General features: G+C 36.2%; 1 protein-coding gene across 6 annotated transcripts in view; it reads right to left on the bottom strand.

The window, feature by feature from the left end:
• asap1b (ArfGAP with SH3 domain, ankyrin repeat and PH domain 1b) overlaps positions 1 to 27,765 on the bottom strand; it is a 90,895-nt gene that overhangs the window by 3,182 nt on the left and 59,948 nt on the right. The window contains exons 12-29 of one of the 6 annotated variants that reach the window (XM_084103391.1): positions 27,091 to 27,194; positions 26,937 to 27,006; positions 25,377 to 25,464; positions 25,092 to 25,140; positions 22,820 to 22,983; positions 18,618 to 18,751; positions 17,691 to 17,782; positions 17,301 to 17,487; positions 15,743 to 15,828; positions 13,615 to 13,730; positions 12,087 to 12,154; positions 11,814 to 11,921; positions 11,498 to 11,723; positions 8,249 to 8,317; positions 4,111 to 4,189; positions 3,743 to 3,801; positions 2,523 to 3,031; positions 2,310 to 2,432 (exon numbers count right to left, since the gene is read on the bottom strand). In XM_084103391.1, coding sequence (XP_083959517.1) covers positions 2,310 to 2,432; positions 2,523 to 3,031; positions 3,743 to 3,801; positions 4,111 to 4,189; positions 8,249 to 8,317; positions 11,498 to 11,723; positions 11,814 to 11,921; positions 12,087 to 12,154; positions 13,615 to 13,730; positions 15,743 to 15,828; positions 17,301 to 17,487; positions 17,691 to 17,782; positions 18,618 to 18,751; positions 22,820 to 22,983; positions 25,092 to 25,140; positions 25,377 to 25,464; positions 26,937 to 27,006; positions 27,091 to 27,194 — 2,331 coding nt within the window. Of the gene's footprint in view, positions 1 to 2,309; positions 2,433 to 2,522; positions 3,032 to 3,742; positions 3,802 to 4,110; positions 4,190 to 5,766; positions 5,935 to 8,248; positions 8,318 to 11,497; positions 11,724 to 11,813; positions 11,922 to 12,086; positions 12,155 to 13,614; positions 13,731 to 15,742; positions 15,829 to 17,300; positions 17,488 to 17,690; positions 17,783 to 18,617; positions 18,752 to 22,819; positions 22,984 to 25,091; positions 25,141 to 25,376; positions 25,465 to 26,936; positions 27,007 to 27,090; positions 27,195 to 27,765 lie in introns of all 6 variants that reach the window. The other 5 variants (XM_084103389.1, XM_084103392.1, XM_084103390.1 and 2 more) reach the window with 5 other exon arrangements.

Raw genomic sequence — 27,765 nt, 5'->3', positions numbered from 1 at the left:
AATCACTAAAAGCCTTCCTTCCGCTGGAAAAAATAGTCCCTGACCGTAAACAGCAACACGTACATTATTTCGCCAAAGACTGTCTTAATGAGTGAGTCAGTCAGTAGAGAAGACTTTTACATTGAAAGGACTCAAACTTGTGATCACGGAGAAGGAAGACACAAATGACTAGGGCACGGGAAAACCCCTTAACTGTTAAAAGATATTGCAGCGGACATTCAAACAGATTTTTTGATTATGAATATAGGACTGACCTGAAGGAAAATGCCATGTCTACTGTAAATGCAGATACACTCGCTTACTCGATATCTTACAATACTCTACTCTAGCTTCAATGAACAATGTCAATGAGATCAAACATGTGTTTAAGTTACTAAGAGTGGTTGCTAGGGGTGTTGTGTAGTAATACATAGAACCGTTGGGTGAAGCGGTCATGTTTTATCGTGAATAAAACACAGCTATTGACCAATCAGAATCAAGGATTGGAACTAACCGTTTTATAAATAGAAACAGAGACAGTATAGACCTTATGTAGCCCCACCCCTTTTCAGCGCTGCACTTGTTGTCTTTTGACCGGTTTTATTTTCACAGCGATCTTGCGTATTTATGAATGAACGGCTCGTTTTAAAATCTTCCCGGTCTACTGACATTTGTTAAGACATCTGGTTTAAACATTACAATCCTCATGATAACTTTCGTTAACTTTTGTTAACTTTATATTAAGTAAATCCACTTCAAAAGCTAATTACTCCTGGACAGCAATGCCATAGGAATATACAGAGCGACCGCAAAAACGGAAGTTCAAAGACAATATTCTAAAGATGGCGGCACCCTTGTTTCTCTGGCGCATAAGGTCTATATGAAAAGGCATAGTGTATGCCGTGTGGTTGATGTCCAGTGTTTCTCTTGGTCCCCTCAAAGTTGCGTTGGATTTTCTCCTCAGTGTAAAAGTTAAAGCCCGGGAGACACTAAGCCGACGGTCGGCCGTCGGGCAGTTTTTGTGCGTCGGCCGACTAAGTTTTCTCAGTGTGTTCCGCACGGTTCCGCGCAGTCGGCTGAAATTAGTCCTCGTCTGCTTTTTTTCGGCCGATTCGACATGTTGAATCGGCGTCGGGCCGTCGATGAGAGAGAGAACTCTGATTGGCTGTTCAGCTTAGTGAACGAGTCAGTGCACGAGAATAATAGCAAAAAAGTCAAAACGGTACAGATAGAAGGCTGTTCTAATGTTACGTCATCTTACCTGAGTGTTCCTTGGCGAATATTACAATATTAACATGAGCTGAGTGGAATAAAGTAAGTGTTTAGCAGGACTGATATTCAAAACGGTAAGCACGCACTGCTTTGTTTATGGTTTGTGTATCTGCAGCGTCGGTTCCCCCTTTTGAATGACAAATATAGATGAATATATCTTCAGAAATAGACAGTTGTCTCATTTACATGCAGGCGCAGAACACGCATTCTAGCTGACAGTCGGCTGTAGTTCTCTCGGTGTGTTCAAGTGCAGCTTTTTTCCCCCGACGCAGGCGACGCGAGGCGACAACAGCGCTTTCATCAGTGCTAGTTCTTTGCGCTAGCGCTAGTCAGTTTGGTGTGTCCCGGGCTTAAGAGGCCCATCTATCACTGTTTTCCATGTTTGTAGAGTTAGTTTGTGGAGTAAATATATAGGCTATAATCTGTGTTTAAATGGCTTTTTTTTTATTTTATTTTTTTTATGACTGGTGTTTCACGTGCGTTTTTGCCAATCAGTGTACATCACTGGTAGTTCCTATAGTGCTGGTTTAGACCCTACTCTGAAGTAGGAGCTAAATTAGTTCCTCCAAAAGGAGCTCCTAGAACTAAAAATCATTCCTAATTCCTGTGGTACGAACACGCCAAAATCCGGGTACTTCCGCCAATAGTTCTAGGAACTATGAAAAGGTTCCTTCAGTGCGTAAGCCCCTATTATTAGAACTGAATTATTCAGAATTCACAAAAAATTGTGAACTGAATTGAATTGATTCTCTATTAATGCAAAAAACAAACTAACACAAAAAAACCCCACAGCCTTAGTAGAACTACTTTTAATGTCTACAATCAAGTGCCTCACTTACTTAACCAAAATAAGATCAGAAGAAATGCGGTGATGTGATATGGTAATGTGGTCAACAAACCTTACACTATTTAATAGCCATGAACTATGGGAACTATTTCATAAATCATTAAATCAAAACATTGGAACGTTTGTCAAACGTTTCGAATGAAGAATCTGTTGCTTCTCAAGTCACATGCTTTGTTGCATATACTTGAAAATTTGGAGCGGTTACACTTACCCACCACTCCTGATCCTCTTCCCCGGTTACTATGATGACCTCACCCTCAACGAAAGTGAGCTCATCATCGTTATCCGCCTGACAATCATAGATGGTCTTCACCCTTCGCATTTTACTCTTAATCTGCAAAAAAAATTCAAGACTCGCTTGTTAAAAGCACCGTGTTAATGACTCCCATGTACTTATCTGAAGCTTCTGAGACTGAATCCTCACCGGATTTATTTTCCGGGGCAACGGTACAGGTGTCTCCTGTGCTGATGTTGGACTTCCATTGGTGTCTTCACTAGACTGGACCGGCTGAGGTGACAGTTCACCTTGTTGGATGATTGTTGGAGTATCTGGGGGTTGGGGCTTGGGAGCCACTTCTCCAGGAGGAGGTTTATGGAGGATCTCAGTGGTTACAGGTTTGGGTGGGGAGACATCTGTCAGTTGGGGTTTGGGCGGGAGATCTTTCAGCTGAGGTTTAGGCGGTAGGTCACCCAGCTGGGGTTTAGGGGGAAGGTCGGACAGCTGGGGCTTTGGAGGTAGTTCTCCTGGTTTAGGGGGTAATTCTGAATGCTGTGGTTTAGGAGGTATGTCTCCAGGTTGAGATCTATCAGCTAACGGAACTTTCGGTGGGGTGTCTGAACTCTGCAGAACCTTCTGGAACAGCACAGGTTCAGGAGGCTGGTTAGTTTTGTCCATAGATGGGTGATGGATGGTGTCTATCTTACGCAGGGCAACTATTGAAAAACAAGATAATGTCAGCAGATTAGTTATGTGTTTTCTGTCTAATATTTTTTTTTATATATTTTTTTAATATAGTTTAAGACTATTTTGGAAGACAAATGAGGAAATATTTCCCTCACAAGATGTTGAGCAGAGCACACTAGAAAAGGGGTATCAAAAAATTAAAAAATAATGTTTGAATGGTGATGTTTAAATTGTTCAAATTTGACATTTGTAATATTACTTCATATTTTATTCATTTTGTTTTCTAGGTTTTTATTTTATTTATTTTTTACTTTTGTTAGTTTTAAAAGTGCATTTATTCTGTGAATAAAAATGTCATTCATTTCTAAGTGTTCATCTGTAAAACTTTCAAGAAAACACTTTTGCTTTTAAAGAAGTTTCTCAGCATCACCATCAGTGTTCAGTGGTAGTTGTAAGGGAATATTTTGTGCTGATGTGAAACAATATTTATTGTGAAAAATGTTATAACTTAATTTACTAATACATACTATATAAAATATATAGAACATTTATTTGAAAAAGATAAAGAACAGAATACACTCTTAGCTTAATACAAACAAAATTAAATTAAAATACATACTTGAATGCAAATAACTATACAATTATGATGATTATGATTAAAGTTACTGACTAAATGAATTATTTCAACATTCAGATGTTATACCATTGCAATTTTCACAGGCAGAAAGCATGTCACCTACCCTTCTGAGGTAGTTTGGGAAGGACCCGTGGACCAAGTGTAGGCTTTGTGGTGTTGAGACTAGAAATATGGAACATATGTAAAGCTCAAAGATATGTTCGATAACAGGTTGCACGCTCTGTAAAATCAGCCATAATGTATTAAAGAGAACTGTTTTGCATTCCCAAATACACGATGACAAATTTACATGGGCATATTCAAATGAATCACAAAAGGCCATGTATAAATATGCAGTCTAAAGTTTGCTGACATTTTTAATGCAAATATAGTTCTAAACTTCAAGCTTGTTCTACAAAACTGAATTCTTAATCAGTTATGTTTGGATTGTTTTATTTGCTACGTTAGAAAAGTTGTTAGAAGATGGGTTACCTTTGATGTTGCGGAATGCCTTCAAATCTGTTAGTCAAAGGGGACATCTTGTTGACAGGAGGTGGCGTTGAATCACTTCCTGCAATGATGAGTTTGAGTTTAAATATATTTTAGTGGCAGAAGCCTATAGAGACTTCCTAAGGTGACATTAGCAGAAAAAAAAAAAAAAAAAAAAAATTTGTGGGAATTTCTGACAGTAAAACTAGATATACACTGCTGTTCAAAATTTTGTGGTCAGTAAGATTTTTTATTTATTTATTTATTAATGTTTCTGAAAAGAGACTCTCGTGGTCACCAAGGCTGCATTAATTTGATCAAAAATCCAGTAAAAAAAAGTATATTGTAAAATAATATTACAATTTGATGGCAAAGATGGATTTTCAGCATCATTACTCCAGTCTTCAGTGTCACATGATCCTTCAGAGATCCTTTTAATATGCTGATTTGCTGCTCAAGAAACATTCCTTATTATCAATGTTAAAAACAGTTGTGCTGCTTAACATTTTTGTGGAAACTGCAATACATTTTTTTCAGGATTCTTTAATGAATAGAAAGTTCAAAAGAACAGCATTTATGCTGTTTTGATCAATTTGATCAATTAAATGCATCCTTTATACACAAAGCTTTATCCACATAAAAGTTTGTGTACACATGAAAGTCTCCAGGATTTTTTTTCAGCAAATGTCACAACTTTGTATTTACTTATTAAAGCAAACTTCTAGCACAGGTAACAGCACCAGGCCATGCTCAATAATGGTCTTAAAGTGTCTTGCATCTCACTACATCTCAAATTATGTAATTATGTGAATCAACTGGCAGTTAATTAATATGGGTTATATCGATATACAAGATGCAATGCATTTTAACATGTCTTTCACACATTAATATCTTCCAGACCATTATTTTACCATGCCTTGCTCTTTGTCTTTACCCAAAATGTTAAGCATCATGCAAATCACTAGGGCAGGGTTCAATACAGAGGTCAAAAGATTATGCATGGGGTCATTAGGCTGAGCCTTTCATTGGCAACACTGTCCTCTCAATATTGTTTTTTCATATCTAAAATGTTCTAGAGTTTAACATGTAACGCCCCCACAGAATGAATGGGATGCAAATGATCTGGTAATATACTGCAGAGATCAAACCAAAAATAAACACATTCATCTTGGGAATGTTAAAAGGTACTGGATCAAAAGACCATTTATTGGAAGAATTTAATCTAAAAGACACTAAATTGATGTTTCAACTAAAAAACATCTTATAAAAACCAAAAAATCGGTAACACTTCAATTTGATAATCCACTTTAGACATTCTACTAAATGTAAGTAACGTTGCAATTACATGTCAAGTATAAGTCATTAAAGTACAGTATAAGTAGACTTAATTTGATGGTCCCCCAAAAGACATGACTATAAGTATTCCACTAACAGGAACCCTAACCAAACAGTCTACAAAAAATCTAAAGATAATTAGTTGACATGTACTAGCAAAGTTATAATAGCTTAAGTGGACTATAGAAATAAACTGAATCGAAACCATTTCATGTGGATCTGAGTGAATGAAAACCTGGACAAAAATAAATAATAATAATAAATAAATAAAAACAGAAACCCTAGTAATCCAACAACTAGGGTTGTTGCTTAAGTGTATCCCACCTTTACAGAGAGGGGTGTATGACAGCGAGGTAGGGGGGTCTGAAAGCGTGCGTTTGTGTCCCGGGGGAGGGGGCGGGGGCCTCTTCTTTGACAGAATGGAGTTGCCAATAGTGGGGGTCTGTGTGGCAGGGGCGAGGGTGGAGGGGGGCAGGTTTGACAGGGGAGGGGCTGGAGGGAAAACAACAACATAAAACAACAACATGCACTGATGTCAAGGTGAAGAATGGACACTGTCATTTAACATGGGTTCTTTGGAGGGTGCGGGAGGAAGGAAGACAGAATAGAAAGGGAAGAAAATAAAGAGAAAGAATGATGGTGTGGGTAACCAGTAGGACAGGACGACAAGTGTCACTGAAAACGAAGCAGGCCAGATAAGTGAGGCGCTTTAAAGTGGAAGTGGAGAGACTAGAGGAGTGACTTCAGTTGGAGAAGGGCATCAAAGGGGTTAGAGGAGGACATCAAGACACCACAAAAAAGTCGAGTGAGCTCTTTTCTACATTATAGATTTTAAAAAGACAGTCAACAGCCAGTGAAAAGCTCAGTCAGAGATGCTTTGTATGAGAAATAAGCAAATGCTGGGCTTTAGTTGTTACTATGGAAAGTCAAATTACCCATTTACATATAATAACCAAACTGTAGCAGAATCTGAAGGCTCCAAATGAAAGTATATCAAGCAAAAAGGGAATCAGATGAACTGAATGATTGGATTGACCTGATGGTGGATTCAGTGATTATAGTGTCCAAAACCAGAAATATGTTGCATTTGAAAGTATAAAGGCATCAAGGCATGTACAAATTAAATATATGTGAAACATGCTATCTACTAAGATGCTTATATCTAGTTGGTTTTGAATGCAACATATGCATTCACCACCAGCTATGATTACAATTCTGTATATGTGGATAAGTTGGTTTAAAACACAAGAATTTTTGTCTTGAAACAAGTACAGTTATTTATAAATATTGTTATTAATATTACAAATATATATGTTTAATTTTGACAATCTGTCTAGCTAATTTGCACTAGATAAGGGTTGCAGAACTCAGTTCCTGGATGGCCACAATCCAGCAGAGTATAGTCTGCTCCAACACACATTCCTGGGCTGTGTTCGAAATCGCCCCCTCATTCACTATTCCCTACATTAGTCCACAATATAGTTTACTAGGAGTAAATGAACATGAGTGAGCAAATTTGGACACTCCGTGGTTTGTGCTTGTTTAAAACATTTGTGCTTGTTTAAAACATTAAAACATTTGAGACTTAGCAAACTTGCACCTCCAGTATTACTCTGTCATGGAAACTATAAACCTTAATTAAACAATTTAATAATCAATTCAAAAGGAATGTATCATATGAAATTACCCTGTACTCACGTTGGACCAGCGTTTTGGAAAATGAATGGATGGATGATTCAGCAGCGGGTGCCATCTTCTGGCGAGACCCGGGAATTCATTCGGCGTTACCCTCACAGTGCATTATGGGTATTCTCTAGCCGTTGAGTGTACATTGGTTGTACACTCGTTATTGCGGTGCATTATGGGATTGAATGAGTGCACTCAATAATGTCCACAATGGTTTCGGACACCACTACAAATGGCTGTCCCCTCTAATAGTGCCCTATTTAGGGTATGGGGGTGATTTCAGACACAGCCCTTTAGTTTTCAAATGAGCCTGACAGACTTGATGAGCTGGATCAGGTGTGTTTAATTAGGGTTAAAGCTAAACTCTGCAGGGCTGTGGCCATCCAGGAACTGAGTTTTGCACCCGTTCTAGATCATTCAAATAATATGAAATTAGTTTCTTTAGGAGGTACAATACCATTCGATAATTTGGGGTTAGTAAGATTTTTTTAAAGAAGTTTTTAAAAGTCTCTTATGCTCAACATGACTGCATTTTTAAAATAAAAAATACAGTAAAAAAAAAAAAAACAGTAATGTTGCTAAATATTATTACAATTGAAAATAACAGTTTTCAATTTTTAATATATTTTAAAATGTAATATATTCCTGTGATGCAAAGCAGAGTTTTCAGCATTATTACTCCAGTCTTCAGTGTCACATGATCCTTCAGAAATCATTCTAATATACTGATCTGCTGCACAAGAAACATTTCCTAAAATGTTGCAAACAGTTGTGCTGTTAACATTTTTCTACAAATTGTGATACACTTTTTCAGGATTCTTTGCTGAAGAGCATTTATTTGAAACCGAAATCTATTTGACATTATAAGTGTTTTTACTGTCACTTTTGATCAATTTAATGCATCCTTGCTGAAATATAACTATTAATTTCTTTAAAAAACTATTACTGTCCCCAAACTTTTGAATGGTCATGTGCTTTCATTTAAAAACATTCATTTCACATTGCAGCAGCCTTCAGTTTCAGACACAGTTATAAAATGTCATAAGATCAAATAATGAGGTCATTAAATAGATTCAAAAAGCAGAAAGGGTGTATGCAAACAAAAAAATTAGATAGTCACTGATGTATGGTCGAGTGCTAGCCAGAGTAGCATAGTGGGAATGAGAGCCAAGGAAAGCCAGAGAAGGAGCTGTAAGAGAGACGAGACAAAGAGAGAAGAGAATAAAAAAAAATAAATAAAAAAAAAAACAGAGAGAGAGAGAGAGAGAGAGAGAGAGAGAGAGAGAGAGAGAGAGAGAGAGAGAGAGAGAGAAGAAAAGATGGAAAAAGACAAGATAGCATTTTACATAGTTTTGCCTGTTAATTGTTAATACCGTGCCTGGCATGCCATATCAGAAAGTCAAACCATAAACAAAAGTATCAAATGGAAAAGTAAACAAAGCTGGAGTCTGTGGCAAAGCATCAGAAAAAAGGTTAAAATCCCAACACATATACACAAATATTACAGTTACAGGCATACAGTTGTTACAGTTTTGTTGTCTTTTCAGTAGACTATAAGTAATTAACATAAAAAACATTTAAATAGCCCTCTGGATAACTTGATTGTTATTGGTCAAGCATTGCCATTCTACAGAATTGGTGCAAACTGCTATCCCACAACCAAAAAACACATTTAAAAAGCATTTAAGTATTTAAATCTTAGATTTTTACTAAAATCATTCTATTATCTTTTGAATTCCACAATAATATTTAAAATATCAGTAAGCTTAATATATATGTAAGGAATAATTGACGACAGGCCGTTGAATTATTAGAAAAATAATGCACACCCGAGGTGTGTGCATTATTTTTCTAATAATTCAACGGCCTGAAGTCAATTATTCCGCTTATACTACAGTTACCACACCTCGAAACATTGTTCAGATTATGTATTTCAAGACGTTTGTGAAGTTTTTGTCATTAAAACGCTCTTGTATGTAGGACTAATTTCTTACGCATCTAATCCCATGCCTCCGTTGCTAATTCCAAAACGTTGTTTTAGAGTTAGTAACGGAGGTTTGAGCCACTGATAGCAGACTAATGCTGGGACACACGACTAGCTGACACAATCTCTGACTGTTTTCATCGACTGCAGCAGATTTTAAACACCGACTTTGAACACAGACTGAACGCGCTGAACACGCGTTTGGGCATGATCAGTCATAAGTATCAAATTACATTCATAACCGGCCTTAAAGTGTGTCCCCGGCTTTATGCAGTTATTAATGCAGTTATTAGAGAGAGATGTTGCAATAATGAGACAGAAAAGCATGTGCGTCATTATTATTTTTTTATTTATTAATTCAATTCGTTTTAATTAATTCGTTCATTCTTTTTTTTTTTATATTATTGACAGATGACAGTAGACTAGCCAAATAAATGAAACACAAAGCCCTTTTAACAAGTAGGCCTATCAATAATTATTTATTTGTTAAATTATCTGCAATAAAAATCCGTGCTGCAGGACTATCCATTTATTTAGCCTATATTCAGTTTAATTTTCTATTGATTATATAGCACTATATACTTTATTTATTAAAATTAAACTGCATGTTTCCATTGATTGTGAAGCTAGACATTGAAAATTGCAGATCAAGCGCATGGGGCTAAATGTTTTTTCTTGTTATGAATTGTATCCTATTTTCCATTATTACAGTTGACTATGCGAAGTGATATGGAACTGTAATGCGGTCAAGACCTGCCTGGAACTACTTTAGCTGTGCGTTTCCCTGAAATAATGCACACCTCAGAACGTTCGTCAACCAATCAGATTCAAGCATTCAACGGCCCTGTAGTATAAATATATATATATATATATATATATATATATATATATATATATATATATATAATCATAATTTATTGGCTATTTTCAATTGGGAGGGGGCTGTCCCGAAACCTAACCTCTAAATTTCAACTTATGAAAATTATATATTGAAATAATTTTAGCAATTATTTCCATTGTTGTTTTTAAAAATATATTTTTGATTAAAAAAAATATACATATATATTTTATATTTACTTTGTAAATCATGAAACTAAGTTAAAAAATGTGTCCCGCATTTTCATGCCACTACCGAAACGTCTCATCATGTTGAGGTAAATGTATTCAAAAGTCTGAAAGTCACTACTAAACACCTTTTTTCTGCAATTAAGCACACTTTTTTGGGTGTTAGTTTTTATGTGCGTACAACTGTTCAGAATGTACTCATGTACTAATGAGCTAGGCTCAAAAGTATCTAAAATTGTCACTACCGAAACAGTCACGACCGAAACGTGGTGAAGTTTCGGTTGTGACATCGTTTTGGGGTTATTCGATAAAATCCAGTTGTGTGTGTGTGTACAACTGTTAAGATTAGCATCAGTGAAGTTTCAGTTGTGACATCATTGTTTTGGTAGTGACAAAAGGAACACACAATTGTTTATTTGGCGGAAATAAACAAAATTTTAGTACAATTATGCAAATCACTAGTATTTTAGTATGTTTTAGTAGTGTTATAGTATGCAAGTTAAAATTCTGTAATGTGTTGTGGTCACTACCAAAACATTACTGTCACTACCGAAAATGTGCAGTCATGATCGAAACATGGGATGTTTTATCAAAAATAAAGTATACTGAATTATCAACTAAGGTGTTATAATAGTGTTTGGTTCAATGTATATTCAAATTAATGAATCCTTAACTTTGAAATTAGTATGACAAACTTTATACCTTTTACAAAAAAAGATTGGATTCAAAATACAACAAATCTCATGAATTACACTTGAAATATGTGTACCGTAGATATTATACAATTTGCATACATACAAAATTTGTGATGTTTCCAAGTCTGACTTTAAACCAATTCTGTAGAATGGCCCATAAACGGAATTCCAAAAATAATAACACAGTATATAATAATACTAAAAATAACACTGCAAGTTGCTATATAAGGACTACAACTACCAAAAGGATGTTTTTAGAATTGTTGTATTTCTTGTTTAACAACTTGCTTGTAACATTTAAAAAACCCCAGAGGATTCAAAATTCATATTTAAGGTATGATTCAAAGTAATTTATGTTGTAAAAAAAACGTGAAAGTCTCTTCAAAGGTGCTGACTAAAGTCCTTACTCTTTAATCAAAAACCCATTTGAAACTCCATAAGGAACACATCCAAGTTTTAGGACTACAAACTGAACTAAAATGACAGAAGCTGGGAGTTTGATTAATACTCTATACAAATATAATTATTGAAATTAACACAATTATGGATTCACAAGAACATGTGATTGGTTAGAACAAGTTTTATGTTCTGTGGCATCTGATTGGCTGTTGTGTTTCTGGGTTACCTTTGCCTGCGTTCCTGGGTGGCAGAGGTGGGGCATCTGCGACGGGAGAGGACGGGCAGTCAGTGGAAACGCTGTACATCTGATTTGTGAGTGCAGTGTATGAGAGGCGCTGCTTATCACGCTGGCCAATGAAACCAGGCAGAGAGAGCTTGTCATGAGGAGAGAGACTGTACGAGTGACAGAAACTCTGCGGACGGGGAGAACGATCTTTCTTAATGGGACTGGGCTGGGAATGAAAGACAATGAGAAAATCTTTTAGTCTCTGAGACAGAGAAGTTTGAATATTTAAAGATAGGTTCAAAGGGTAATGCGCTACTTTGTCGTCCAGATCATCGTCACTCTCGTCAAGCTCTTCCAGTCTGAGATTCCAATCATATTCCACATGGACTTTAGTATTAAATTTCCCCGCAGCGGCTTGTACCAGCTGAAGCACACACACACACAAACACAAGTTAGATCTACAAAAACAACCACATCTTTACACCTTGGGGCCTTTAGCACATCTCTAATACCCCCTATTGATCTTGAAGAACCTCGATTAACAGTTTTCATAGGAAAGATTGTATCTTCTGACCCAGAAGTTACTCACCGCTTCCTCACACTGGATGATCTTCATCCGTCTGGCCACATCCAGAGCGGTTTCTCCATTCTGATTGGCTGAAACAGGAAGTCACATTTTTAACCAGACCATATACATATCGGATGTGGGTATTTCTGGTGCTGCTCTTTCTTGGTTCTCTTCCTATCTCTCTGACAGACAACTCTACATTTCAGTACAAGATTTTCGCTCACCTACTGTCCCCCTGAAGCAAGGTGTGCCCCAGGGATCCGTTCTCGGCCATTATTACTCATAATTTACATATTACCTCTTGGTCAGATCTTCCACCGTCATGGTTTTAATTATAATTTTTACGCTTATGACATCCAATTATATACCATCTGTACACCTGCTCTATCTGTCACAGCTGACAAAATCTCTGCTTGTGTGCATGAAATAAAAGATTGGCTTCATTCAAATTTTCTAAAACTTAACATGGACAAAACTGAGATTATTTTTACAGGACCTCCGTCACTCACTAGCAAAATTCCTACCAATTTCACCTGTGAGATTGCTGGCTCTCACATCAAACCATCTAGTACTGTTAAAAATGTAGGTGTAATCTTTGACTCCTCTCTCTCTTTCCAGGCTCATATTAATTCTATCGCCAAATCAGCATTCTTTCATCTACATCGCATCGCCCAGCTCTGTCCCTTCATCAGTATCAAAGACGCAGAAAGTGTCATCCATGCAATTGTCACATCACGTCTTGATTACTGTAATGCCCTTTTCATTGGTCTATCTGCTAGCTCCATTTCCAGATTGCAATACATTCACAACTCTGCTGCTAGAATACTTACCCACACCAAGCGTTCTGCTCATATCACCACAATTTTGTACGATCTTCACTGGCTTTCAGTGGCTTATCGTATTAAATTCAAAATCCTCCTGCTCACTTTTAAATCTCTGCACAGCTTGGCTCCCCCCTATCTTTGTAACGTGCTCCACCCCTACACCCCAACTTGCTCTCTACAATCCTCTGACTCTAGCCTTCTCGTTGTCCCTCGGCATCGCCTAGCTTCAATGGGGGGCAGATCATTCAGTGTTGTTGTTGCACCCAAACTATGGAACTCTCTCCCCCGATCACTCTGTTGTGTTAATACTATTTCTGAATTTAAAACTATGCTCAAAACTCACTTATTTTCTGAATGTTACCATTCTTAAGTTGTATTACATTTCGTTGTGTCTGATTGTATTCTGCTGTGTGTTGCCCCATCTACATAATTATCCTTTACTGTACTTTTACTCAAGCTTGTATGTATTTGGTGTCTAAGTAAATATATATATGCAAGTAGTGACGCAAAGATATTAAAGTTCTATAATAAATAAACCAAAAATAAAACACTAAAATCAATCATTTGAAATGCTACAAGTAAATTCAGGCATCACATCACTATAATGTACAGTATGAAAAATGGATATTCCTTTTGAGATTTGCTAAAGATTAACTATTTGCCTAAGCATAAGTACATAAGTATAATAAAACATGAACAAAATAAAAACAGCATGTGTAACTCACTGATATCAGTAGCTGGTTTGCCTCTCAGCAGTAGTTTGAGGCATTCATGTTTCTCATACATGCAGCAGTAGTGCAGGGCCGTGTTTCCTCTCTCCGTCTGTTTATCCAGATTCCCACTGGACAGAGACATGAGGGATCAAATTTTCCTTGATCTTATGACATATGAGAGTGTATTGCACTATAAAAAACACACTGTACATGTTAGAACTGAAAACTTCCAACATAAAGCAAAATAAACATGTATTAAACCAATCTGCAACAATTTTGGTGGTGGTTTTCAAATTCAAATCTTTCCTTGAGGCTGTGACATGAACAACATTTTCACTCTTAATGAGCTGCTTCATACCTTTATAATCTACATGAATTTGGGTCAGCAGTGACTAAACTGCACACATGGGGAGAGAGCAAGTCAATGACCTAGTTCTGTTTACCTAGTGAGACTACAGAGAAAGTAAAAAACAGAGAGAGGCTACACATCTACACCAGTATATCCCGATAGGCTACTTCATTCAAATAAATTAGGGGTGTAACGATACCCTCATGTCACGATTCGATACATATCACGATACTGAACTCACAATACGATATTATTGCGATACTCCAAGACATATGTTAAAAGGTTAACAAAATGTTTTACTGTTGACTAAAAGGCTACATTTGATTTTACATTGCGGGTGTAAACGAATAAGCTTGGACTTGGCGCTGATAAACCAAAGCACAGGACAATAGTGACACCAGAATATAAATATTGATGATTCTGAAGCTGAAAATACAGAATTATTTTTGACGAATATGCTTGCACTCTGTCACCGACTAGATATATTTAAAATAATGTAGGCCACTTTTTACTGGTAACATAAGAAATTTGGCATTATCAGGGACCCACAAATACCCCTCCATCTCCACCCCCCTCCACGATACATATTGTTGCATTTTTGTTTTGCGATATATTGTGACACGATATATTGTTACACCCCTAAAATAAATGTCATAATTCAATCAAATAAATGTAACCTTAATATGCTACTTTTTCTCGGTGTCTGATTTAAAGCGGGCAGAATGCTAGATCTAACAAGTCGTAGTTGACGAAAATAACCGTCAATTCCAGTCAAATTAAGTGCTGCAAACATCAATGACAACTTTAAATTGTCAATGCTGGCAAATGACCATGGTATAAGCGACATAATCCATGGCTAGCTATAAACAAACTAGTATTTGTTTTCATACTATGGAAAACAATGGGCAACAGTTTTTGGTTACCAACATTGTTCAAAATATTACCAACATTCTTCTTTTGAGTTCAACAGAACAAAGAACCTCAAACAGGTTTAGAACAACTTAAAGGTGAGTAAATGATGACAGAATTTTATTTTATTTTGGGGTGAACTATGCCTTTAATATTATATCATCAAACTAATCACCCTTACAACTGTACGGAAATCGCACAAGCATGATTTCACTTTATTTTAAAATAACCCCCTGAAAATTGAGCTAATTTGGAAGTAACTCGGACGGGGTATCTTTCAAATGTGATCAGGGTCCGAGTGAGGAGTGGGGAAAGGAAAACCTGAAGTGGAGTTGGAGCAGAGTGAGCCAATGCGTCCAAAGAAATAATACAGTCCCAGTTGTCTGAGTTGGATTTATTTCCCTTCTGCTGTAATATTTCTCTTAAACCAACCTTCAGTGCAAACCTGGAATCGTTTCAGTGTTCCAGTTCTCAGGGAAACTGAATTATGATTATTTACTAGGATGTGAGCCAAGTATAGTTCTGGCTCAGGCATGACGTGATCTTCCAATGTTGTTATGCAACTTTAATCCACACAGCAGAGAGCAAATTGAGCCAAAGCTGAACTTAAATTACTCTATTATCTGCATAATAATCCCTTCAAAAGATCTAGAGCTTGTACATGAACACCTGTCACCCTAAGAAAAAAACACATTAAAAACTCATCCTGGATAACCATCAAGCTCTGCATGATAACAGTGATGGAACAAAACAAGAGGTGACTGCCTGACAGCTGAGGACACAAGGTAAGGAGAAAACGAATGCTGAAGATCATTCACTGCAAAATACAGAAAACTGATAATCCTCCCAGTTATTTTGTGGTAATAAGCAGGTATTTAATACCTGTTTTGGACGAGGAAGTCGACCAGGTGCAGAGAGGTGTGGTCAGCTGTCCTCACGGCATAGTGCAGTGCAGTCTCTCCTCCTTCCTATAACATACAAGAACACACACACACAAATACTCATTCAGCATGTGTTAACCCATTTTACTTTCTTAATAATTGTCGTCTTATGGTGTAAAATATGAGGGATTTTTAGCATAACCAGTAAAAAATTTAAATAAAGAAATCTATCAATGTATTATTTAAAACTACTCATTCAATCTACATTTAAAAAAATGTATGATCCATTTTTATTCAACTTTTAAATTTCATTTAAATTGTATGTATATAGCATGTATGTATATATATATAGCACAATTTGTCTGTGCATGTTATATTAAAGACAAAAATTGGTAGCTGATAATTAATACTTTTATTCATATACTAATATATAAGATGCATTAAACTGGTCAAAAGTAACTAGTAAAACCGTTATACTGTTACAAAATATTTCTATTTCTTTTAAACTTTCTATTCATCAAAGAATGTATCACAAAAAATTGTATAATGGTTTCCACAAAAAAAAAATATTAAGCAGCAAAACTGTTTTCAACATCGATAATAATACAGAAATGTTTGTTGAACACCAAATCAGGATATTAAAATAATTTCTGAAGGATCATGTGACACTGAAGACTGGATAAATGGCTGCTGAAAATTCTGCTTAGTCACAGGAATAAATTTTATTTAATATATATTCAAATAGAAAAAAAAATTGTAATAATATTTTACAATATTACTGTTTTACTGTATTTTTTATTAAAGCTGCAGTCTGTAACTTTTTTTTGTTCAAAATGTACAAAATATATATATTAAGCGAGTACATCATGAATCCATTTTCCAAACAGTGTTTTTGTCTTATCCTGAATCACTACGGTACACCTATAAGTGTTTATATTCAGACTATTTAGACTGCAATAGGTCGTACCACATGTATTGATGACGATGATCCACTAAAAATATATGGCTGATAGTGTCTCTGACATGGATATGGATGGACACTGCCTTATGTTTGATGATTCATCAAAAGATAAACCAAAAATCAGCTGATGCCCTAGCCAGAAGCTACATAATAAAAAGCGAAACCAAGATGATTTTAGAGTGATGATGTTTTTGCGACTGCACCCACTCAGGAGCAGCTGTTCATCTCAGCGTCAGGCAGCAGCACTATCAGTAATCATCTGAAGAAACCAATGGTCTCTCAGTGCTGAAAACTGGGAGAAGATCAAGGCAGAGGATTCGAGTCACGTCCAGAGTGTCTGCTTTCTGATATCCACCAGACCTCAAAATCTGTGCTCATCAAAGGCTCTGATGTGAATGGGTCATCCATCATGTCAAGTCATAGTTCTGGTCACACTCTATTCCTGTGGACCTACTATCTCCTCCCAGAATCCTTGGTATGTTTCATATTCAAGCTTTAATAAATCCTTTCAGAGGCCACTTAATTGATTTTTCAGCCAGTAAATGGGAAAAGTGTATATGTGTTAATGATAGATTTGATCTCAGATGCTGTCACTCACCTGTCCTCCTTCAGGTAGTGGTTCCATAAGTTCCACCCCCTCAGCATACACCTGGATCAGGCCTAGCAGGTCATGTGACCTGACAGCTTCAAACAACTCACTCATCTTGGCTGCTGCTGAGCTGCAGGTTTTTCTTGCAAACTTATGATCTACATACTTAGCATTGATGAACTCCTTACGAACAGTCCTAAGCTCGACATAAGAGAGGGAGAAATGAAAACAGTATTTAACATTAATATCCATATCGTTCAAAAATGTTTGAGAAACTGCAACCACATGAAACAAATAGTTGAAAATTAATTTAATTTACATCAAATATATTATATATTATTTTTTTCCCATGCATTTCCCTACGTGTCATTGTTCAGCACGTTTGCCAGCCATACTTACATGTCACTAGCAGGAGTGGGTTTAGGAGAGGGGAAAGGAAGACTTCCCTCCATTATTTCATTAAAACTACTGTTCCCCACATTCTTGGCCAGCTGAAAGCAAAAAAAGAAGAAAACAAAATGAAAGATGAATAAACTACAACATATCTAATTCATAAACATATGATTCACGTAACTATTCAATATGGAATAAGTACATTGTCATGTGTCCACTGCACTGACTCCAAATCTTTTATATGAAACAGGCTTTAATTAAACTATACTAAAGGAGTCTTTTTCAGGCCAAACATAATTTTTGTTAGATATTATATAAAACAGAGTTGCATTTTCAGTCTGGCTTATAATAAAGTGTGTGTCTATATATATATGCTTACATAGCAAATAAATAAATAAATAAATAGAAAAACTTTTAATTAAATAATAATTATTGATTTATACAGAAGTGTTATTTTAGTATTATTTATATACTATGATAGTTTTTATTGATATTTTTAATTCGACTATAAACATTTTGTTTTATACTATAAACTATTTAGGTTTATTTGTTTTAGTTTTCATTTATATCCAGGTAGAAATTTTCAGAAAAAATTTCCATCTAATATTTATATTTTATTTCAGATATATTTCAATTTACAAATGTTTTTGAATGTTTTAGTTAATGATAACCTGGTAGAGTAATATATTTTGCACATAGAATTTAAATTTTACTTGATACATTTTAATGTAGGAGGGACATTGAAACATTTAGCTGAACTTTAGCTTCTTTAACTTTGGTTAAAGTATTTTTTTTTTTATGTATATTTGAATTTTGTCTCAAAAAAACTGTACAAAAACAATAATTGTCAGACCCTCTGCAGTACCTCCCTTGGGATCCCCTGTTTGATCTATACTGTGTTTGAAAAGAAAACGTTTCCACCAACAAACACACCAAGAGTTCAGAGGTTCCCAGTTTGTCTAGCTCCATGGACTGGATGCGTGAGATGTGAACGCCCATCTCCCGGTGAATGCCTGAACATTCGATGCACGTCAGGATTCCGAGGTTAGTCGACAACCATTTGGGATCTGAGAACATAAAAAAAAGAACATGGGAAATTAGGAGGCATGCAAAAGCAACCAAACTTTTTTTTTTTTTTGTGCAAAATTATTTGTATTTTTTTATTCTTTACCACAAGGGGTCCTCGTTGGACTCATGATTTAATGTTCTAGAACAGACCTGGAAACCCTGGCACCCAACTAGAATGTTTTAAATGAGTCACTAATTTAAACAGCTGATTCAGCTCATCAGCTTCTTAATGTGTTGAATAGGGAGACATTTAAAGAATTCTGGGAGGTGGTCCCGGGGACTAGAGCTGAGAAACGCTGTTCTAGAACATGGAGTTCTAAATATTGTAGGAGTTTAACTCAGAATGGCATGTTATCAGCATTTGAGAAATTATTTATTCGCGTGTCAGTGTTGACGACAGGTGTGTATGTGGCTCCATGAGCGCCAGTGATGTCTCCAGTGTAGAACCAGTGACAGGGCGACAAAGATAAGAGGACTGACACATCAGCTAAATATAGATACAGGTTTTCTTCAGCAGCACTCTCTGCATGCTCAGTAAATCCCAGATGTACTCACTCTTTATTTCTCTCATTCATTTCTTCTCTGAAACACTCACAATCAGGCAGCATCAAATGCATTCATTCATGTTTTAGAAGTGATTCATTAATCAAACCTGTGCTCAAACAGATGAATCACTGTGTTATAAGTCATGTTACTTGACACAGATTAGACTGTTTAACTCTCAGCTGAGGGGCTAAACAACAGCTCAACACAGATATATAAGACTATTACAGTCATGGCGTCACTTGAATGCGGGACAGCCTCCTGTCCTGCATTTAAGTGTTTGAATCACTGAATCAGTTTGCTAGAATGATTCATTTCAAGGAGTTCAAACATTGATTAGTTTGAGTCATCAGTCAAAATTCCCCACAGGTATCACTATTATTATTGCTTATACTTGAGTGGTAGGCTGGTGTTGTTTTTTTTGTCGTGCAACTCATCCCACATTGTTTACATGAATGATACATAAAATTATCTGACTAATTTTATACACAAGTGCATAAAATAACCACCCATAACACCTAAACAACTGAGCAATAAATAGACCTGCTAACAACCTTGGTAACACCTTGGTTACTGCATAGCAATATAGCAATATGATAACCACCCAGACCTAACCTTAAACCTAAGAAATGGAACAGTAAGACTAATTTTATACGCAAGTGCATAAAATAACCACCCATAACACCTTAACAACTGAGCAATAAATAGACCTGCTAACAACCTTGGTAACACATTGGTTACTGCATAGCAATATAGCAATGTGATAACCACCCAGAAAACCTGAGAAATGGAACAGGAAGATAATTTAACAACCACCCAGAACACATTTGTTAAAACATGCTAAAAACCACCATAGGAACACAGCAACGCTCTAATATCATATGTTTCCTGTGTTTATTTAGCACATAATGCACAGGTTATCAATATAATAGGCCTAGATTTAAGGAAACTAAACAAATGTTTGAGTAAAGGAATCACAAAAGGTCATATTTCCTTAGGTTAGAATGAGGGTTAGAAGTTTATACAGTTGATAGGGCCCTGGGAAAATGAGTCCTGACCTTTTAAAAAGTTTGCTGGGTTTTTCCTGCATTGAAAATATTTTTGGCGGCCGTCAAAATGAATCTTTGTCCTGCCCAAGGTTTCATTGTTTAATGTGACAATACCTGCCTTTCTGCAGTCCCGATTCTCTCTGATAGCCGGCTTCTTTAAAACGCTCCTGTGAGTGTTTGTGTAAGTGCTTTGTGAAGAGCGTTAAAGGTTTCTATTTAAAACGTGTTTTTGTAGCGTTGAGCTTGGTAGCCAATCACAGACATATCTGTTGAGCGCGTGAACGCAAATGGCAAATCAGATGTGTTTTAGTTGTGCAGAATCCGCTCAAAGTATAAACACATTGTCAATAAAATATTCATTGCACAGCGTAGATAGACAGCTTCACTGATTATAACAGGCTTTTTTTCGCAAGAGTGCAGATTTGTGTAGCTCGTATTTAACTGAAGCAACTGACTATGGCAAGCCGTTTTAGCTTAAATTGTACCCAGCGTTACTCGTCGTAATTGCATTTTTACTAGTAAGAATTAAATTTGAGAGCTCTACAATTCAATTCTTACTAGTAGCAATTACAATTAGAGAGCTCTCTAATTCAATTATTACTAGTAAGATTTACATTTACAGAGCTCTCTAATTCAATTCTTACTAGTAACAATTCCAATTCCAATTAGAGAGCTCTACAAATGAATTTTTACTAGTCATGTCTCCATTGACTTCCATTCATTTTTAATTATGGAGCTCTACAATTGAATTGTTACTAGTAACAATTACAATTAGAGAGCTCTACAATTCAATTATTACTCATAACAATTACAATTAGAGAGCTCTCTAATTAAATTCTTACTAGTAAGAATGCAATTACAGAGCTCTCTAATTGAATTTTTACTAGTAAAAATGTAATTGAATTAAAGAGCTCTGCAATTGTATTCTTAGTAGTAACAATTGAAATAGAGAGCTCTCTAATTGGAATTCTTACTAGTAACAATTCAGTTGTAGAGCTCCGTAATTAAAAATTAATGGATGTCAATGGAGACATATGACTAGTAAAAATTCATTTGTAGAGCTCTCTAATTGGAATTGGAATTGTTACTAGTAAGAATTGAATTAGAGAGCTTTGTAATTGTAATTCTTACTAGTAATAATTGAATAAGAGAGCTCTCTAATTGTAATTGCTACTAGTAAGAATTGAATTGTAGAGCTCTCTAATTTAATTCTTACTAGTAAAAATGCAATTACGACGAGTAACGCTGGGTACAATTTAAGCTAAAACGGCTTGCCATAATTGACAGCTTCAGTGATTATTCAGTCACAGATGAGCCAGCAAGACGCGCACAACAATTTGTCCTCTTTTGAACTCTGATATGCCTCCTATTATGTTGTGTGGATTGAATATTTTATGTACGGCTGTGCTATTGCTCTGCTTATTCAACTTTCACACTCTGCTCTCACACACTCTCCTCTGTTTTTTGTTTTTTAGTTTTCGTTAGTTATAGATAGCATTATAATTATCGTCCTTGGTATGAACAGCCCTTTATACTGGCACTATTTAGTAGCGATGGTCATCTAAAACGATAGCATCAAATATATTTTCATTAATAACCCTGAAAATGTATTAAAACACATTTATATTTATAAGCACATATTTCTTAGATTTATGGATTATTCATTGATTTATCTATTACAACAACTTAAAACAAGTATAAAAGGCTCATGACCCTTTACTGGGCCTCTTTACATCTTCTTGTAGAGAGAGAAAACAAAGAACGAGAAAAGGGCTGATCAGACAATCCCTGGAGCAGCAGTCGCCCTATCAGAACATTCAGCACAGCTTGCATGAGCCAATTACATAAGAGCGTGATGTAACAACGCTCGTCTATTCTGACTGCCTGATCCTCACACTGCTGCTGCTTCATCATGAGAGAGACAGACTCATTTCACTGGTAATGGAGTAATAGAAACAGAAGTAGGGATTTAAAAAAAAAATAGAGACAGATTGCTGGCAGAACACAAGTGGAGAAGAGACTGAGAGGAGAAAGTGAAAGGAGGCAGAGAAACCCAAACAGACAGACAGACAGACACAGACAGATAGATAGATAGATAGATAGATAGATAGATAGATAGATAGATAGATAGATAGATAGATAGATAGATAGATAGATAGATAGATAGATAGATAGATAGATAGATAGATAGATAGATAGATAGATAGATAGATACTGTAAATGGATGGATAGATAAATGGATGGATGGATGGCCAGACGGAAGGGCGTCTCTCTCTCTCTCTCTCTCTCTCAATATAAATATATATATATATATATATATATATATATATATTGAGAGAGAGAGAGAGAGAGAGAGAGAGAGAGAGAGAGAGAGAGAGAGAGAGAGAGAGAGAGAGAGAGAGAGAGAGAGAGAGAGAGAGAATTTAAGCATTTTGCATGACACTTTATGAGTTGAGGGCATCACAACATCTGTACCTGGAGCTCCACAATCACAGCACACTTCATTTCCGGGCATGCGTAGCACGTCGTCTATTATGGCTTTAGTGAGATCTTCCAACCCATCATCTCCTCCACCCTGCTCTCCTCTGAAGGCCATGTTTAACGCCTCCTCCTTACTGTTAGTTAACACTGAGATCCATCTGTAGAGGCAGAAACACATTAACAAAATACTAGAACAAGCATTCTATTTTGTTTGTTTAGTTGTATAACAACCAAATAAACTGAAGAGCACAAAAACATTTTTCTTTGAATAACATGCAACCAGAAACGTATTAGTATTAGGTGATTGTACATAGTTGCTACTGTAAACCCTCAAAGTTACTTGTCCCACCCTCTCCATCTCTAATTGGTCCATTATTTCAAAACTGACACTGATTTGCTGCATAACAAAAAGATGGACTATTTTTAACTTGACAAGCAGGGTCTTAAAATGCTCTGCCACATGATGCTGAAATACCAGTGTGCAAACCAGACAGCGTTTCGCCTCAGAAAACAACAGCTAAATCCTAAACCAACATTTAAGCCCTTCTTTCAGACCCTTTCCTATGTTTGTCCGGTTTCCATTCATTCCTAAATAAGCTGTTTTACAAAAGATGGGGCGATATTACTGTGCACAAATGCATGCCATGACCCCTTATTAGCTAAATGAAAAGACCGGCTTTTGGCTTTTAACTTTTGTATTATGTTGCAGGTCAATTTGACCCATTTAGATTTTTAAGTTGTCTGAAATACAATATAATTTTTTTTTTCTTGACATATTGTACCTTTTTCTCATTAAGTGTCAAGAACATGCATGCAAAGTGAGGATACACTTATGTGTTTTAAAGTGTACACATAATTTCTATTATGATTTTGATGTTTGCGGGTCAATTTCTATGTGCCAAGGCAACTGTACAGACCCAAAATAAAAACATTTCCTGGTTTTATGTTGGTATGGTGTTTTTTTTTGTACTACCCCGTGATAGCAAAAATGAGCTTTTCCACACTTTTTAGTACTGAAAAAGACTTAGGAAAAAATGTAATCTTTTATTTTAATCTATCTGAAAGAATATTTAACCTTTGATTTTTTCCACATAAAATTGTAACCACTATTTTTAAAACTGTCACCTGACTAATACTATTATTTGTATCATTACTGAAAAATTGTGGGAAAAGCAATTTTTTTTACCATCACAGTATAATAAGAAACCAACATAAATTTAATTCCATGGTGTATGTCAGGGCTCTTCAACTCCAGTCCTGAAGGCCAGTGTCTTGCTGAGTTTAGCTCTAACCTTATCCAAACAACACTTGAATAAGCTATTTACGGTGTGCAGAATTACGTACAAATTGAAGAAGGGTGTGATAAATTGAGGTTGGTACTAAAGTCTGCAGAACACTGGCCCCACCAGGACTGGAGTTGAAGAGCTCCGACATACAACATGGAATCAAATTTATGTTGGTTTCTTATTACACTGTGAAGGTAAAAAAAATTGCTTTTCCCACAATTTTTCAGTAATGAGAGAAATAATACTATTAGTCAGGTGACAGTTTTAAAAATAGTGGTTAACATTTTTTGTTATTATAAATCATAAGTTCTGATATTTATTTTTTGAATTGTGTGAAAAGTATGTTTGCAAGTTATGCTTGTTTTTCATAGTGTGATTTTGGGGAAATTGTATTGAATCCAATGTGGGTCAATTTGACTCCATAAAAGTTGTATCCAGAATGAAATGACTGCAGAACTGACATATAAAGGGGTTAAAGGGCCTCATTTTGATCAATGCCTTTTAAGAGTCCTATATAATGGTTGTTAAATGGCTCCGTGAGTGAGTTTTCTGACAGACACCAGGGAGTTACGGGGTACGAAGCAAAGCCAGCAGTTAAAAATACTCAGAGACGTTATGAGATGGTGCATGCTTTGCTTTTTGTGAGAATGTTTGCATCTAAAGGAGTCTGGGAAATGTCATTGTGGTGTCAGTGACCCCAATGAGTAAGTAGCAACTTCAGACAAGTAAACGCCACTGCACAGACTTCTCGCCGCACAATACACATCAAGTAAAATATTTAGGTGAGAGTTAAAATCTTAATAAACTTACTACAATTACTTGTTATTAACTAATTTGCCATAAAATTATGGCAGTTCCAGGGAGATTGCTATAACTGTTAAATTGCAGAGGAGGAAATACCATAATCGGCATATAAACCATTTCATAGACATCACTGCATTCACAAAGAAAATCCCACCAAAAAAAAAAAAAAATCTTACATCAGAAATTCCTGCTCATCTTCAGCCTGGAAGTGATATGTGCGGTTATCTGAAACATATGACAAGTAAAATATAAGCCGTTTCCACATGAAGTGACTTCCACTAATTAAACACCAGAAGACAGACTTTGAGTCATAATTCACAATAATGGTATAATTACACAACTATTTAAAAATGAGTTTGATGATTTTCTTCCAAGATTCGGTATGGTAAGTAAACAAACACATTATCGTAAGCTACCAAATCACTCATGTGGTTTCCCACAAGAATCTCTTCTTGACTCACGGGAAATGAGATCGAAGCACTTCCTGTCCTCACCGCTGGGCTTGACCTGACATGTGAGCAGGTTGAGTTTGACCGGCTGCCTGTTTGACTGAAACAAAAAGTGACAATAGGAGAAATACATGTTTGACTACTTTATATTCCTGCTATAACTTCCAAACAGCATCAAAAAGGTTTTAACTCACAAGCTACTTGGGGTCTGCAGCCCAAAGAAGTTTTACAATCAAGTTTGTCAGTCTGTCCGGGGTACATTCAGAACAGAAAGTGTTTCTGCACACCATCTGCACTATTTTATTTATTTATTTATTTATTTACATTACTGGTCTATGTACACATGTGCTAGATGGATATCTTAGGCAGTCGTACCACATATACTATTTCAAGTCAAGTCAAGTCACCTTCATTTATATAGCGCTTTTAACAATGTAGATGGTTTCAAAGCAGCTTTACAGAGATAATGGGAAATTAAAGTAACAGAGATTGTTTTGGCTTTACAGCAGCTCTAGAATAAAGTTATTGTCCAGCTAAAGTTAGTTTTGATTGATTCACTTCTGTCACAACGATCATTAGTTATTAACTTAGGGGCCGCTAACACACGACACACGACACTAAGTGCATAGATAAAAAAAAGATAAAAAAGAAACACAAATCTTTACAAAACCCTTGGAAGTAACTTGCAAGGTTTGTCATTAAACTATAGGAAACCTAATACAGGCTCAATCGCACAGAGTTGTGCATACTGGCTATTGACTGAACAAAAGTGTCGAAAAAACGCAGACCAGTCCAGTGCAGACAGACAGACTGTTATGCATATGTCTTGATTTGATTTGATATGATAATGAAATGTGAGACACAGGGCATCATGAGTGAATAAAACATGTGGGAAAAGAAGAAAATTGATGACATATGATGTGGAGGGTGAGAGCATGACCTTAGACTGAGAAAGAGATGCTAACAATGCTGCTTGTTCTGTTAAATTGTGGTCATATTTATCGTTGCTCTGTGAAATTTTGCTGGCAAAATCCACTCATTTCAATAGGAATCTCTGCGAAAGGGAGTTTCACGTAAGGGCGAAAAAGTTCCCCACACAGTTTTGGTAATGCAAATTTGCTAGTTGAACAAAAGAAAGCTTCTTGGTTTGAATTGAAAGTAACTTCTGTGTGAGCTGTGCTTCATGTATTACTACACTATTGACAATGCACTTTTATTGTCTGAGAAATGTTGCCAAAATTTCGATAATGTAACTGGTACTGTGTCCAAGACATTGATGTTTAGAATGCAGTAAAAGCCTTAGCACACCACATTTGACAGGAAGTGAATGAAAAGGATGATATGGAGGAGGCAAGATAGTAAATTTGATAAAGTGGTCAACACTCATTTTCCCAGTGGGCTGTTAAAGAGGGACAGCGGGATGTCTGGGTTGTTATAGAAACATTCAGCAAAAGTTCAGAAAGCTGATGAAGTGTTTTCACTGTAAATGTTAGACCTCTGTTTAATAGGCTGATTATAGGATGACATGGTTTATAGTGAACAGAGTAAATCACATGTGTCTGAGATACTCACAGTGGCATGAGAGATGGTGAGAATTCCTCCTTTAACTGAGCACTTCCTCCTCTGCCACACCTTCCTCAACCTACAACACAATTGTACTTCTTAACACTACTTATAGCAGACAGCAGGAGCTCATATCGATAATTGAGGGTGTGTGTGTGTGTACCCATCACTCTTCTTCATTAGATAGCCTTTCTTCTCACAGCCAAACTCTTTGTTTCCCTGCAGCTGGTGCATACTGTAGCCACCCTGCTTGCTCTGAGAGTCCTGCTCGAGTACAAACACACACACACACACACGTGCTTTAAATAGCTACATGCAGACACCAATCCAAACAGATTCTGTATACACATCATTTTTGTAAAAGATATGAACAGATCTTAAATATTTTTCACCAGATTTGCAACCTTTTAAAAACAACAGCTTTATCTGACAACCACTTATTTAATTTGCACACACACACTGATCTCCATCACAAACACAGGTCATGCTGTACATGCTGAACACTTACTCTTCTAGACTTCAATCCACACAGGAAGCGGGTGAGAGAGAAATAGCAGAGGGTGTGAAAAGCATGTGTCGGTTCCACTGAATCGTATAAATACACTACAGTAATGCTAACTTACAAATTAGCTGCTCCTATGACTTTATATAAACTCCTACCAAGTTACAGTGATTACATGCAAATTTGCTGTCATGACAATGTGTTAACAACAATTATTCATTAGCTAACTACCTATTAATTGTCATTTATTTTAAATGTCATTTATTAAACATGATACAGTCAGCACCTTTTCTCTGAGCAACCAGTGGGGCACAACACTGGTTACCAGCAAGCCCT

The sequence above is a fragment of the Abramis brama genome, assembly GCF_963993115.1.
Source record: "Abramis brama genome assembly, chromosome: 24".
Lineage (NCBI taxonomy): Eukaryota > Metazoa > Chordata > Actinopteri > Cypriniformes > Leuciscidae > Abramis > Abramis brama.
The sequence above is the reverse complement of the archived record's forward strand: the minus strand, read 5'-3'. Positions and strand labels throughout refer to the sequence as shown.